Source organism: Macrobrachium nipponense, chromosome 1, assembly GCF_015104395.2.
Source record: "Macrobrachium nipponense isolate FS-2020 chromosome 1, ASM1510439v2, whole genome shotgun sequence".
NCBI lineage: Eukaryota > Metazoa > Arthropoda > Malacostraca > Decapoda > Palaemonidae > Macrobrachium > Macrobrachium nipponense.
In genome coordinates this window covers 157792777-157809792 of record NC_087200.1, presented here as the reverse complement: position 1 = coordinate 157809792, position 17016 = coordinate 157792777, and the positions used below count along the sequence as shown (strand labels likewise).

At 38.3% G+C, this 17016-nt stretch overlaps 1 protein-coding gene across 23 annotated transcripts in view; it reads right to left on the bottom strand.

Annotated features, from left to right (window-relative positions):
- The window catches only part of LOC135219782 (E3 ubiquitin-protein ligase lubel-like), a 238943-nt gene that overhangs the window by 74507 nt on the left and 147420 nt on the right, over window positions 1–17016 (bottom strand). For 19 of the 23 annotated variants that reach the window (XM_064256842.1, XM_064256838.1, XM_064256836.1 and 16 more), the window contains 3 exons: window positions 7585–7938; window positions 6389–7433; window positions 4882–6098 (listed from right to left, as the gene is read on the bottom strand). In XM_064256842.1, coding sequence (XP_064112912.1) covers window positions 4882–6098; window positions 6389–7433; window positions 7585–7938 — 2616 coding nt within the window. Of the gene's footprint in view, window positions 1–4881; window positions 6099–6388; window positions 7434–7584; window positions 7939–9262; window positions 10091–15078; window positions 15100–15205; window positions 15584–17016 lie in introns of those variants that run through there. The other 4 variants (XM_064256845.1, XM_064256846.1, XM_064256847.1 and 1 more) reach the window with 4 other exon arrangements.

The following is a 17016-nucleotide window of genomic DNA, read 5'->3' as shown; positions in this document are numbered from 1 at the left end:
GATCATCTGCATATGCGGTCAATAAATCCAGCATCATTAATTCTACCTAATCCCAAGAGCCTTTTAATTTCTACATTTGCCCAGATATTCTCTAATAAAGCCTTAGACATCTGCAATATAACTACTGCCTGCTATCTCGTTTGTCTAATTCTCTTGACAGACTAATTCTAAAACCAATTATATAACTTGCCAAGACATTTGTATGTCTAATTCCAGGATTATTTGCAAGTGTGACTTATTCCAAAATCCACTTTGGGTTTAATTGTGAGACATCTCCTAATCCCATAAAGTTCAAGAACATTTGTTAGCTCAATACTGCAAGCAACTATATGTGCAACTCATTACAAGGACATTTGATTGTCTAATAACAGGACTACCTACTCAGTTAACCAAATCCAGTGATGCTTTAGTATGTCTTCATTGTCAGGGCCATAGCCATGTGTAACCTACTTGAATCTCATGCGGCCATCTTCCACCCTATCCAGGAATTTTTAGCTGTTCTGGATTGAATGGGTATTAATTCCTACGATGAGCTGCACATTTAATTAGCTGTAAAATTACTTATCTGCCTAATGAAAAGCCTCTGCATATCTAATACACTAATCCAGCATATGAACTGATATCATATGTCTAACTAACAGGATATATACATAACTAACTTGTTTAAAATAAAAAACTTGAATGGTCATACAAAACTAAGCCCATCATTATCGCAAACTAATTCCAAACTGTTAGAGTGTGCTGATTCAGTGCATTTACACTCCCTGCCACTTGTATAAGATTACTTAATTCCAGAAATCATTTATAACCTATTAGCTCTAGGAATATTTGTATAAATGCTACATTAATCCATGGTTATTTGAATATCCAATTCCAGGACCATTTACATTTATAATCTATTCTAAAATCATTTGTGCATGTAATTACTGATCAATTTCCATATCTAACTAAATTCAAGAACATCTAGTGGATTAAATAAGTTTTTGGCCTAACCCTATAATTAACTAATTTGAGTTCACGGAACCAATTGTAAAGAATGTGACTATTTACTCTAAACTCAAGACCACTAGCCCCATGCCCCAACTAGCTAATTCAACGACCATATGTATCTGCCCATTCTAAAATTACTTGATGGAATACAAGGTGAAAAACAACTTTAGACCATTTGGAGGCATATCCATTTCCCGTAGCAAATTTATTTTTACCTTTTCCAGGCTCGAAGACTAGCTGCATAATCTTCTCCAATAATCACAAAAATTTGAGCGTTTCATTCATAGACCATACAATATCCAAATCCTGCCACATTCAGGAACACTTAGTGGTATTAATTAATAACTCATTCCAGGAAACTTTGAGTGTCTAATCCAACGACTATCTAAATAATTAACCAATGCCAGGAATGTTTAAGTACAAAATATACTTCTAAGACTATCTGAAGCTTTAATCACACTAGATTCTTCTAACCCTTTGCAAATCTCACCAATTCTATGTCTAGAGTGTCTTCCTAAATCCAGGTTCCTATACATTTCTACTTTTCCCAGGACTGCAAGGTTAATAAATTTCAAGATCATCACATCTAACTCATTTCATGAATACTTGTCAGCTGAATCTTGGAACCATTGGATATAACAAATCAAGTGATCAGACTAGAAAGCTTTTGTTGTTTCAGATACTTGAGTCTTTAAATATTAAACTACAGGTTCCCTCATTACACACTCAAACTTCCTCTATTCCATTTTTCTGTCCTAGCTCATTACTATTTGTACCTCTGATTTTTTTATATGTTTTTCTTTTACTGTTAGTCCGGTCCTGTCAATTTACGTTGTGAGGTTAGCGTTTTCTGCATTCTGCATTTTGTATAAGTATATCACTGTCTTAGTTTGTTTCTCCGTTCTTGGGGAAAAGTTTTTTTTCTAAAAAATCAAAATGTAATTTTTTTTATGTAATGTGTCAAGAGTGTTTTGTGATTTTGCTCATTTTAATGTGCTCTTGCATAACAATGTGTCATGATTTTGTGCCTTGTATGTATGTATTTAAGTGTGGTCTAGTGGGTATAATTTTTAACTTCCTTTGTAGATTTTTAATGATTAATATTTTAACATAGTTCAGTTTTAGCTGTTCAATGCTTTTATTAATTTATTAAATTTTAAATAGAATTCCCTGATGATGTGATTATGAATCACGAAACGTAAGATGCAATAAAGAAGTGTGAGTCCCAGAGTATATTTCTGCCCTAGACTGCAAAATGTATGTATGTATATATATCTATAGTATATATATATATATTATCTATATATATATATATATATATATATAGATATATATATATCTATATATATATATATATATATAATATATATACATATATATATATATATATATATATATATATATAATAAAAAAATCTCATAGTTGCACGTGACTTCATTTGATAAGCGAATACCACAGGAAAATAATGGGTAGAAATCCAAGCACTTTCATCTTTATCAAGACATTGTTCCTTGACGATGTCTTAATAATGACGAAAGCGCTTGGATTTCTGCCTATCATTTTCCTGTGGCATTCACTTATATATATATGTGTGTAATTATATCTATATATATATATTATATTAATATATATATATATAATAATATATATATATATATATAGTGACATGAGTGTCATTAGGATTACAGACTATACAGCGAGGTGTATAATTATGCACAAAAAACTTGAACCTTAGTACAGAAATACAAGTATCCAATGTCATCATGCTTCATTTGACACAGCTATGAAGGATCATGCACGAAGGACAAGGCATTAAATACAGCAAACGTAATGCAGTATTGGAATTTAAAATGGTCTCACCCTGACAACTCCGACATATAAGGGAGGTAATGACATGAACAAATAAAGACCGAAATTAAAACTTGCTTAGAAAATCTTCAGTTACAGGCACAAAATATTACAGGACAAAAAGGAGACAATAGAAGAGCAAGAAAAATACAGGTCTATAGATCAATGAGCAGAATACTGTATATCTACAGGGGTTGAAGGGCCAATGCATTAGTTAATGGGATTCAAACTTGGCCGACTACAGGTGACATTAATAAAAAAGGTGAGAAAGGTATAAAATGAGCGATGAGGGCCCACCGCACATCCTGGCAATATAACAATATGAATTACAAGCCACTAGAAAGATCAGAACAAAAAATTGCATATGAAATTTAAGTTCATTCTAAACCAGGTAAGAAGATCTAGAAAAAAAAATTAAACTAAAAAGTGGCAAAAGAACAGCATGCAGGAGAGCGAATACTATTTTAGAAGAGAACCATGCACTTTCGATGGCCCTCCTCTTATGTCTAGGAAGGTTCTATTGATCCAAAACATATCAGCTAATTGACCTACAATCATTTCTTTCCTCCCAACCATTCATATCTCCTAATATTAATTACTTTGGTGCAGTACATATTCAATTTTCATTCAATTCTTGACACTACCAAATCAGACTCATGCACTAATAAAGACCTCTGCCATGCTTTGCAGTCACACATTAATTAAGCTCCGGAAATATCAAAATCACCATCGGATTGTTCTCCTAAGATAACTCTTACAAAAACAAAATTTGATCCCACTGGAATCTCTTATGACCATCTTGCCTATCAGTTCTCTTATTTGGCTTCTGTTCAATCATACTTGCTTCCATTCAGTTTCCTCTCTCAGCGCTCCTCTCTTCCTTTCACTTTCGTCTCCTACCTCTTCACCCGCAAATCATTTCTTCTCTTCTCGATTTCGTCTTTACTTTCCTTCACAAACAATCAATTTCTTTTTTCATCCTCAGAGTGCCTTCTCCCCACTTTTGTTTCTAATCCCCCCCACCGCCCTCAATTCCTCAACTCTGATAATGCTAACTTGCTCTCTCCGTTCCATTTCCCTACTTTTCTAACCACAAAATTTTGCTCCTCCTCTTCTTGAGCATAATTTATCCCCACCGTTACCTGGAGAGCTTTGACCACCTCTCCTAAACGTCTCATAGTTGGCGAACCTGAAAAACTTACCTTACGTCAAACTGACGAAATGCTGCTATGCAGTGTCAGTGTAAACACAAAGGTTTTGAGCTAACTCGTGTATTTGTATTTTATTAATATATGTAATAATAAACTTTGCTGAGAACTCGTTTTCGTACATCGCATTTTATGAATATCTTGTCAAGAAAATCTTCCATAACTATGTAGTAACTGGTAAAAAATATATAATATGTTATTACTAAAATGTTTCGTGGTTAAGTTGACTGTTTCAGGATCGGATCTATAATATTTCTGTTCGAATCTCTACTATTTAGTGTCCTCATTAAAAAGTTACTAATTGTCTATCCTTTATCGTTTTTGGCTTTCTTTACTGCTAAATAATGTCCGTCTTAAATCATGCTAGCCACTTTTTATTCAAATATAGAACCGGTATGCTTCCAAATCTGCCAAGATCTACACATGAAAATGAAAATATTCCAATTAAAATTCCAAGTGTTAGCATTCCCTTACTAGCTTTACTATAAAAAATTCATCACTTATATATTTCCGATAATTTGGCCATAACTGAAATTGTTTTCTAATATACTTTTGGTACTGGCAACATCATAGAAAACAATGAAAAGTCCCCTCCTGACATGAATGGTATATTATGTTGATTTCAAACCATTGCGACACCTGTACTGCAACGGCCAATAAACATTTATGATGGGTTTTATTATCTAAAAGCCTTTAAAGCATGGCCCTTTGTTTTGTTTGCTCCAGCACAGCCAGCTATTTTAATTGAGATGTAAGTACTGAAATAATCGCAAACGTATGTGAATGTGTGTCTAAAGAGTGAGAACCCCTGAAAGAGTAACAGTAAGACATTCACCTGACTAATGTTGGTTGGTCTGCCATCCTGATTTAGAGTGAGTGCTTGTGTCTGGCTGATTGCAGGTACATCCTTCAGTTGCTCACTCAGAGATAAGTCTGGAGAGTCAGGAGGAGAATAAAACTGTGCATCAGATGAGGAACAACTAAGAGGGGTGTACTGACGGTCTCGGTCTGGGGGTGAGCTGTGTCCTAAGGAGGACCCTGATGAAGCTCTTGCTACATCAATGGTTCTAAGTATCAACGGAGAACCTTGCTTTCCTTCATGTGCCTTCAGAAATCTTTCCAATGTGCCCATTTCATTGTTCTCCTCTGCCTCTTCTTGCGTGCCTTGACCTTGTGCTTGAGTCTGTATTCCAGCTTGATTTGACCCTCCAGCAGCAGGTATTTCAAGCTGTGCTGGTTCCTCTATAGGTTCATAGCGTGGTTCATATACAGAGTAGGGAATGACCTCAGGCTTCTGCACTGTTTGTCCTGTGTCTTTACTGACAATTTCATTTTCTTTGGTGTCAACATGCCCATTCACTGTTGGAACTGGAGCAGGTACATCTGGTATGGTCTTTACTTCCTCCACGACGTCTTCTTCAGGAGTCTTAGGTCTGATATACTCCAAAACTGGCACATCGTCATGGGGTTCTTCTAACTGGGGATGTTCATCAATATACTGACTGAAGTCTTGGTCTGCAACTTCATTTGTACCAATTGTTGTAATGTCATCTAAAGTATTAGCAAAACTTGGTTCATCAGCATCCCCTTTAGAATTTCGTACAGAACGGGCTGGTGATCTACCTTTTGGGACTTCCAGCCTAGGACTGCAAGACCTAGACTTGTTACCATTTACTCCCTGTGGTATTAATGCATTCTCAGGATTTGTTTCTTGGACATTTTCCTCCACTGGGCTTGGAGGAGGAGTTGGGGCTCTTTCTTTTTTTATTTCATATCTCCTATCTCTGCTTCCAGATCTTGACTTTCCTTCATTTTTCATTGTGGTTTCTGAATTATCAGGTTCAATGATTGTTTCGTCAGGAGAGCCGTTGTGTTCATTTTCATTAGTATTAAGAACCTGGCCTTGGGCATTATCCTGTGGACTAGGTTCTGGACTAAGTTCTCCAGATTCAAGATCATCAACAGGACTTGCATGTCTTGGTGTTTGTCGTCCTGGAGTTCTTGACCTCTCGGAATGACTCTTGCCCCAGTTCTTGAAACGGCCACTACTTCCTGCAACAACACAGGAATGGTATCTTTAGGTATCACTTTAAATCAAAACACATTCAAAGCTGTTAAATTTATTTAGCAAAAAACTTTCTGACAATTAAAAATGAACACAAAGCTAACATAAATTAATATACAAAATCACTACATATATAGTCACAAGATATATATGTGATATTTGTGAAATGTTAAGAATACTGTGATACACAGAATATAATTCAGTCTTTTTAAAGATCATTGCTTCATATTGCACACATATCACACAATTTAGGTTCAGTCTTTCCATCTTAGTTTACCTTCTTTCTTGCGAGAACTTCTTTCCCGCTCTCTGTCTTTGTCCTTATGGTTGATCCCTTCATAGTCGCTACCACGTCTTCGAGAAGATGAAGAGGAAAGTCTGAGGTCCTTCATGTGTCGCTCCAACCTCTCCTCTTCTCCCTCACTGCCCGATTCTGAATCAGATGCAGAGCTACCACGCCGACGTGATTTCTTTTTGCTCTTACTCTTGCTTGATCCTGAAACTTTAGTGCGAGTATCACGTTTACTGTCTTTAATATTAAAAGATAAATTACTCTTCACCACACCATCATTATCATAGTCAGATACATCTCGTTCATCATCTTCATGATCTGTTCGTCGGTCTCGCCTTCTCTCTGAGCGTCTACGCTCACTTCCTCTTTTGCTGCTACTGCGACCACTGCTACCAACGGTTTTAGAACACATACCACAAGTACGCGCTCCTCCTGAGTTAATAAACGTACAGTGATCACACTGCCAAGCTATGCTGCTAGAATGGTGGCCAGATTTACTTTCCCTGTCATCAAGATCATCATCTTCACTAACAGAAGATGACCGGCTCTCTTCACTTTCCTCAGAACGCTTAAGTTTACGTGCCCTGCTGCTGCGTCCACTTGTGTCAGCTGCACTGAAAGATCTTGACTTTGAGGACTTGTGTGAGCGGTGAGAAGAGGAACGAAGTGAGGGGGCGGGTGAGGATGGAACTTTCCCAAATGTGTGCATGGAGTCAGGTATGGACATGTTAAGGCCCATTCCTGACCCCATAGGTGGTGGCCCCATGTGAGGGTGATATCCTGGGTAATACCCTAGGTACATAGGAGGCATATGATGATGCATATGCGGAGGTGGTGGTCCCCAAGGATAACCAGATGCATCACTACCAACAGAGGAGAGGTTCATAGATAGGTTGGATGCTGTGCGTTTCATGCCACTTGCAGTGGGATGACCAGGATACATACCTGCTCCTTGACACAAATCACAAGGAGCACCCCACATCATCCCATTGTTGTATCCCATCATATTCAGCTGCTGAAAACTATTGGCCTGTGAAAGAGAGGAACAACAAACATTAGATATACCTTCACATAAAAATGTATCAGTAAGTTAAATAAGAATGAACAATATAACACACAGTTTACTAGGGCACCTAAGGGACAAGGTTTACTATAGGTGCATCTGAAGTACTATAACACACCCCATGTGAATTATTAAAGCCGTGCTGTGTCTGCTGCTGAGCCAAGGTGTTGAGATCACACACAGAAGCTGAGGACACCATGCCACGACCAAAACTGCTAGCACTACGAGCCCCTCCCCCCATCGTGTTGAAGCTCCTGCGGGTAGTGGCTCCAGCGAAGGCTGACATATCGGTAGGAGTGTGCCCAGGAGGACAGGTCAGAACACTGAGGTCTGTGTTCCCTCCACTCACTTGGGCTGCCATCATTTGTGCCCACTGATCATCTGATACACTCTGAGATCGAGTTCGAGCTGCTGGTTTTGGGGCTTCTGCATCCCAAGGTACTGAGCCAGGCGTGCCCTCCACCATCGACGTCTGTGGGACAAGGCATGTCAGCCACAAGGAAACAAACTACTATATACTACTATATAAATCTAAATAACACTGCATAACCATTAACTTGTATCCTATTCTTAAGTACTACAAGCCCAACAGTCTAACCAATAACAGAACTGGCTCTACTCTTGTGTGTGACTCATACATGCATATGGCAATAAAACTGTATGGGAACTATAAAAAGCTTAGTATGTCTATTACAGGGGAAAGGATACATAGATTGCACAATACATAAATCAAAATGCAGTAACTGACAAACAGGCAGACATTAATGGATCCACAAATAAGAGAGAGAATAGGGATAGAGTTCAGAAAGAAATAAAAAAAATAGAAATGAAAAATAACCTGAAAACAACAAAAGCCACATGAAATAAAGTAACAACACAATACACATATCAGCGCCACCATCCAATAATAATAACGAACAGTGATGAACAACATCTTAAATATGCACCTGAAATTATGAGGAAATAACATGGTTATCGACCTAACCCCTAAAGAAAACCTAAGTGAATCTTAGGTGCATATATAGCGATGCACACACAAAGAATCTTTCATAAATAAATACTGAATGATTGTTTTGTCTATGTGACAACAACCAGTCATCAATGGGGCACAACCCAGGGTTTAAATATTTTCCATTTACACACTCACACACAGCAATACATAGTCATGTGAAATAATGAAAATGAATTTACATGATAAGTAAAGAAGTCATATGGAAATACCACCTATGTAAGACGATAATTAAAAGGGTACTAAGAAAGTTTTCCATTTTTCCTCATCCTACACAGGATACCGAACAGAACTGAGTCTGAAAATCTTCCATTTCTGGTCGTCTCTGTTTTTTTTAAATGAAAGTATCCTGTCAAAGGGTAAAATGATTAGGTAATAAAAAGTGATTTATTAAAACAAACCAGAATTAAACTTTCTCACTCAATTCCTTTTCGTTCGGTGCCATTAATCAGCTATTCTACTGACTACCGTTTACGAACACTAAAACTATTACATAATTCAAGTCTGCTAAGGAAAAAGACATTAAAAAGATTACAAAAATAAACCCTGCTAAAGCAAATACCAAGAAAATCACCAAATCTTTGTACTGAAAAGGCTTCACTCAAATACCATTAACCATACCGATACAACCATTCACATACAAAAACGCGCAAGCGCGCCGGCACACACACGCATATACGCACACATTGAACGGATAAGTACGCAAAAGAAAGATGATTTCTAAGTGCAGAACCCTTTGATTCCCAACCCCGCCCCCCAAACAGCAATTTCGTCGTCGATTACTAACAGCCAGTTTCTTCCGCCTGTTTCTGTTCCTTCTGCGAATGACAGCCGGAAGAGTGCTGTCGGGAGTGAGGGACTCGTCGCTATAATCTCGAAATTTCTTGAAGCCTTCTTCAGCAAGATTGACATCGTCAGGCGCCTCCTTGCTGCCATGGATGCCTGAGGTGGTGCCATCGTGGATCTTGAGCTTTGCTTTGAGGATGTCCACCTCATCCGCCTCCACATCATTCACAACCCTCCCGTCTGTAATAGCGAGGCGGCCGTTAATCAGATGTTGCTGCTCATGATGATCCAAGATTTGAGGCTGATGGTGATGGAAGTGGTCCTCAAACGAGCAGCAGTTGTTCTTGGGCATATACCCACAAGTGGCAGATTTCTGCAAGCCCATAGGAAAGGGGTAACCCATATTGCCAGTGGGAACATTCGCTATGGGTAAGAATCCATGGATGGTGTGAGCGATGGACCCCATATTTTCGTTGAACCAAGGATTGTTTTTGAGATTGTTGGCTTCTATAGCGTCGCAGTCCGAGCACTTACAAGGGTACCACATTATGTCACCTCAGTGTCAAAGATCCATTAACTCTCCTTGATGACGTCACAAGGAGAATCAAGGACATCACAGTCACAGGCCCAGCAGTAGTGAGTCAGCATTCATTACGTCCCGAGATCTGAAGCCTTTCCTTCATGATCTCAACATATCGAAACTACCGGAGAATCCTCCAGAAATATTGGTCCCAGAATTTAAAAAATACAATAAAATAATCGCACATACAAAAATATATCAGTCTTCTTTTATTTTCTGTAAATGCACAATAATTCGTCTCTTTTCATCCTGTAAAAGTACAATGAAAACGTTATTTCCAAGTATCAGAGGCAAAATAATACGTAACATAAACCACTAAACCAAAGAAAACAAGAGGGTACAACGCTGTATAATCTATGATGATTTAGACCACATCCATTAAGTTTCTCAAAAGGGCATTTTATCTTCTCGAACAGTTACATTTTCTATGCGAAAACGTTACTTTCTTCAAGGATCTAATTACTTCTTGCAAGTTCAGTAATTGTTCCATTCACGTCAAACAGCGACTTCATGCTAAAAAATGTTCCTTTAGAAAAGTTGTGAACGAAGAGATGAAGCAAAACGATCGTCCTTTTAGAGCTTTTTAAACGTATTATTTTGATGATAACAAATCAAGTTGAAGGTATATAAGATAGTCTATTTAAAAAGCGATGATAACATGGGATAAACCTAAAAGAAACGCGGCATAAACATAACCAAAAAGAATGAGGAAGGCCAAGAATGCTAAAAGACTAGGGAAGGATCAAGGGCTAAGCAGACGAGGAAAGAGGAGTTAAGGGAAACCGGTGCAAGCTGATGAGGAAAATCCCCCATCATGTGACTCGCTCTAACAATCAAGGCGTCCAAAATTTGCTCCGACGCGAAGGAAAACAAACAGGTGCCTCCCTCCCATCTCCTTCCTGGCTCAGAAAGATGGCGCCAATCTCCAACAGAGTAAAAGGGAAAATACTTTGCCCAAAACGTCTAGAGAGAGAGAGAGAGAGAGAGAGAGAGAGAGAGAGAGAGAGAGAGAGAGAGAGAGAGAGAGAGAGACGTCCTCATTAACAGTTTATAGCGAACAACAACTCTCCACCTTTACAGAATTTTTCTGTGGGGAATTTTAGGGAATTTCGGAGAAGACGGAATCTTAGGAGGATATCTGGGAGTCGGGAGAAATTTTAGGAATTTCTGACAAAATCAGGCGATTCCTTAAGAAATCCTACAAAATTTGGCACCAGTTAAGAGAATGATGACGCTCTGACTCCATTTTCATGAGGAAATGAATTGTTCACTTGCCAAGTTTTCACAGCAAAAACTAATCAAGAATTTAAATCACATAATTATGAATATTCAACAAATCTAGAAAAGATATCTGATAGTGAAAAAAAGGTAAAAATTAACTTGATGAAACAAAAAGAGATCCTTAATGATACTACAATGAAATTTTAAATAAAAATAGAGACTTTATTATTCCTGGAAAATACAGAAGTATTTTTTATAGATTGAAAACCGTATCAGGCCTACGGCCCTATCTCGGCCATTACCTTCGATTTACAACCGGCTGCAATCTTTCCAACCCAATCAATGGTTCAACTTGGAACCAGTGACAGCAATAAAAAACTGCTGCAACATCGGCTATCACCTGAAACGTCGTACACTTGAGCGGATTTCTCGTTAGAAGGCTTCTTAAAAATAAAAGTGACCACATGGTCGAGATGGAAACTAATTTTGTGCAGCCGTAGCTGCCGTGTGAGGTGTCCAAGCCAAGATTCCATGTTACGCACATACAATCGCACACACGCACACAGAGCTTGCATGGATTTAGACACATGCGTCTAGAATGCTTGTTTGTATAACTAAATCTCTCATTCCGGCGTAAAGTAAGTGAATTTAAATATGTAAAAATTGACTCTACAAGTGCCCTGCCTGGAGAGCACTCAAGTATTCAAACCGACAATAAGGAATAGGCGGTTCAATTAATAACTGCAATATCCTTGCTCTTTCCCCTTCTCACTCTCTGGGGAATCTCCTTTTTCTTCCTTGGCAAGGTAACCTGTAAAGACTGACCCTGAATCCATTTACTCGCTTACATCTGTCTCAGAGGATAACTTAACAACTTAGGTAACAAAATCAGCAGGTTTTGCAAACATCAATAAAGTCTAACTAAAGGATAGGAGGCGGGCTACCTTTCAACTTCCCTTTTTAAAGCTCGCTAAAAGCAGCCATAAGATAGAGTCAATGTGGTAAATGAGTTATCATTTTTGTGTGTTGCAGTCTGCATGCAATACGATTTGAAAAAAGGCGTTAGGGAAATCTGTACTTCGGTGATAAACCTCAAAATACATTTAAAACTACCTTTGAACAACATCGTCCAGAATCATTATTCCGTGTTGACTAGCAATGACAAAAATACCTCAAACTCTTTTCCTCAAAACAACACAAGCTGAAAATTACTCGGCCAAAACAGACACTGGCGTTTGACTCTGGCGGGAAATGCTTGAACTACTGATGTATTTAGTCCAATAATCAAATGCCATTTACTCGGATAAAGACCTAAGCCTCTCTGGGCATCGACTGCCTGCTAAACGAGATATTTCTAGTGGTGACGTGAAAGATCCAACCTGGCTGCTTTTATTTTCAAGGATAGGCAAATGACAATGACATCAACGTCATATCCGTACACAGACAGCAGCTAAAACCATTAATTTCATTGTGCCCTGTCAACAACTGCACTGTATTAAAACTCTAATTTCGCCAGTGTGTGCTTTCGTGATAAAACTTGGATTGCTGAAATGTAAGGCAACAGTACCTTGAAAACAGAAAACCTGCTCACAGCCAACCGGAAGCAAAACGTACTTCAATATCATTTCAGTTCCGGATGCTCAGTAAGCAAGAGCTCCTGGTGGCTAAGGCCAGCTGAGCGTAATCATTTTCCCGTAACTTTGATCGTTTCTGGCAAAGGCTTACTCAAGATTAGTAGTATTAATAGGAAGATTTTTCAGGAATAGTTACCAACAGAACTTTGCCAAATGTTTAAAGTGAAGAAAGTAAACAAAACAGACAGCAGTTCAGTCATAGAAATATTAATTTCAAAAAATAAAAGTTTTAATTGCACTCTGTCATAAAAACCAAATCTAAGTTTTATTTCAAAATTCTATGTGAAATAGAATGACCAGGAGCGTATTGTAGACAACCTTCGCAAGGTTGTGGCACTCTGGCACCACAACCCGACTCTACGACGAAGTGCCAAATTCAGTCTCTCTCTCTCTCTCTCTCTCGATGAGTCTGAAGGTCCGTGTCTGTCTGCCCGTCTGCCAAGACTTATGTTGACGACAAGTCTGTTTTCAAGTCATGGAATCACGAAGATTCAGCCTGTTAACTTGCTAAATCTTAATTTGTTGGTCTACCAATACTTGGTAGAGCATACGCCTGTGTCCTTTGAACCTTTAAATACCGATGAATCTCTTTGTATACTTAGCAAACATCTCGCGACAAAACACTGTCTGAATGTCACACCTTCCTATGACAATGAGTGCTCGTCAGTCTGTCAATTCGTATTACTGCCTTCACATCACGTAAACCTGGGCTTAACGGTAATCCACTTCGTCTATGTCTATGACGGAAATGGAAGCCCGGCGTGATTACCTTTTGATCGACCTTACACCGAGCGATCCATTTCAAGCTTTTCATGAAAGCATGAGCCATATTACGAAACTGTTTGAAGTAGTAAAAGAGAGTTTTAGAATAACTTCATTTAAGCAAAGGTGATTTATAGGGATAGATACGACAGAGGGAGAGAGAGATCAGATAGATGCCCGAATACTTTTGTTCGTTCATATGTCATCTCTGTGATCAATGACACGAAGGAACACGACGTCGGAATGAGGAAAAACAAGTCTTTCATTCCTAACACACAACTCAGAAAGCTAAACAATGGCATTTCCGAGATTATTTTGAGAAAAGGATAACGCCCTAATAACTGCCAGTAGAAATCCTAAAAAAGGTACATTCGCTGCAGTAGGAGACACGGTTAAAAGATCAAGGGTGTATCCGAAGGGGGGAGATTAGTTCGAAGAAGGGGAATAAAAAGCAGGTGATAAAAAAGATTGAGATGCACCGTAAGAAATGGACACACACCAAGCACCATAAAAATAAAGGTGAATTGTGAGAGACGAATGAAAGAAATATGGCAGAAATTAAAGCCAAGGAAAGGCGGAGGAAAAAGGCATGAAATGAAAAAGTGGCTTTGCAACGGAGACGATAAAAATAAATGTGATAGAGGGGAAATGGTAATGAACGCAATAAGAAACACTTATTACAATAAACAAATAAAAAGGACAAAACAGTCATAGATCTGATGTTGCGCGTGATGACGATGATGATAATGACCCACCAACAAGGATTCTGGTAAAAAAATGTAATGATGAAAAAAGTTATCGTTGGCGATCGTGCTGACGATGGTAACACTTTACAATTTTTTGTAAAATCTGTGATTATAGAGCTTTTGTTGCAGTTGGTGGTGAAACTGCTGATGAGGATAAAAAAAATTATGAAATTTTCATGAAAGATAGAAATATAGAAAGATAGACATATTAAACGCTTTTAACATCGGGTATTTCTTCGTTGGAGGATCTCGACTAGAAGCTGGATACTGACAGCTATTACGAATAATTTCTAGAAAAGCTGAACAAAAAATGAGCAAGTCTTCAAATACACTACGCCTTGAAGAAAAACTGAATGCATATCTCCGTATTTGTGTTCCTACGTGTGTTTACATTACTACAAAGTTCCTGAAATCATTTACGGCTGCTTATACATATCTCTTCAAAGATGTTGTTCAATGGATGTCCACATTTTCTCTTTTTTCCTATTTGTAAAACATCAGTTAAATTTTGTTATTTCTAACTACTTAAAACTCCAATTTCCGTTTCAACATACAGTCCACAATAATCTACAGAAGTAACTTTCCTTCATATGCCACTGACACAACAAGTACAAGAACACCATTCCAATATATATATAATATATATATATATATATTATATAATATATATATATATATATATATATCATATATATATATATATAGATATATATATATATATATATTAGCTACAATTCAAAATTGAAAATTTGCACTTCAAGTCGTCTCAGCTAAGCTGGGTAAATCTGAGAAGTCCAAAGGTCCTGTGCAACAGAGACAACAGCCTAAAGGTTTATCAAATAATGTCATCACGAAACGAAGCCTCGACTGGAACCATTTTCACACAGCCAGTCGCTCAAATTTCACCACCGGCTGCCCGTGCATGGCCGAGCAGCACCTGATCCACGAGCTTGCGAATGCAAACTGCTACACGAAGAGTTGAAGGGTGATGATCAACCTACTCTTGAACGCCATGTTGTAGCTGTTTGCGAGGGGAACGCATCATAAAAAGTCTCCTCGCATTATTCTTCTGGTTCCTACTAGTGCCATTCCAAGACATTCGACGCCAGAATATTAGTCGTTATAAGGGTCGCTCCCCTAGTCCTCCACGTTACCCTCTTCGTAATATTTTGCAATAAACAACGGCTGTTTTCACGACGATCTCCAGACGTAATCCGTTACTAACGTTGATAGGTATCTTCTATGATTTAGAGAAATCAATAAGTCGCTGGCTTCCTTCCACGTCTATCAAGCCCAAAACGAATTCGTCGTCAGAAGATGCTGAACTTCAACAGCAGAGCAGCTCTTCCTGCTACCGTCGCCGGGGTTGTAATGCCCAGGGCACGGTCGAAGGGGCTGAGAGAGAGGCGATGGCCGACAGTTAGGCACGAAACCTCTCGCGGGATTCTCGAACCCCTCAAATATAAAGTCTGCAGGATAATATACACAAAACCCCATAATTACTAATGATAAAAGGGAATATAAACTCTGGAATAACAGCTTGACTGTTCATATCACAGGCAATTTCAGATAATCTCAAATGTATTGCAGTCTCCGTTGATATACGCGTGGGCATCTAAATGGTGGCATGGGTCCAACAAAGAATATTTGGCACTTGGGGTATCTGGTTCCCCGCCAACGTTGCCGGAAAGAGTGGAGAGGGGCTCGGTTTGGTAGGAATAGAAAGAAACGTGGGAGAAAAAACCAGAAATTGTAGAAAAAAATACGGAGGAACCTATGGGCGAGATATCGAGGGAACAGTCGGGCCAGAAAACCTGATATGAATTACGGCCGCCAGAAAACATTATTCTGTGCAAATTTTCTAAACAGAACATTAATACAAGATGAGATGAGAAGAAAACATATTTTCCGAATCATTCTTGACGAAATGTTTGTTTACGCAGAAAAAACAGACATTGATGGATGTCAGCCTTCCTCGCAAGATAAATGCAACGCTCCACGAAACGAGAAAGGAACGAAGACACTTGTAAATACATGAAGTGATTATGATCCAGAGAGAGGAAAACAAAGTTTGCATAAAAGAAGGAAATACCTCAGTTTGGTCTTGGCTGTCATCACGTCTAATATGACGGTTCACAGTATTTTTTCAGTAACAATAAAAAAAAAAGGATACGTGGTAGAGTATGAAATGCAAAACGGTAAGAAAAGGTATTTAGCAATATAACTATCAAGCATATCTAACTGCAAGTGAAGACATCAGCTACGCGAAGAAAATGATCATCGTCTGAGATGACATGGCTATTTTCATTAACACGGTTCCCGTCAACCAGTTATGTTATGCAAACTCTTAGGGGAGTTTATAGTCAATCTTTCTTGGGTCTCTGACTTACGAAGTATCATGAGATTGTGGAGTCTGTGCTGAACAGAATCAATGCAATTTAATAAAATCATCTTGGTCATTGATCATAAAAACCAGTACATAAGTTCTTAAAACTATGAAACACAGGTCTTTTTGTTTATCATTTCTTTCACAGAAAATAGCTGAGAGGGTCAGCCATAGTCCAAAATACGACAGTTATAATTTGAGTGTAATTCAGACCAAGAATCTGGCTAACGAACACCCAAATTTGTTGGGTCTCGCCCCCCTTGGTAAAACTGACTCAAAAGTCTACGACAAATCCTCGGATACTTGTATATCTTGACAGACAACGAACAAAAAGCAAGGAGAAACGAATATTTTTTTTTTGTTACAGATAATAACAATGATAATAACTTAATGTATATAAAATTAAATTCTTTTACGAAAGGAGCA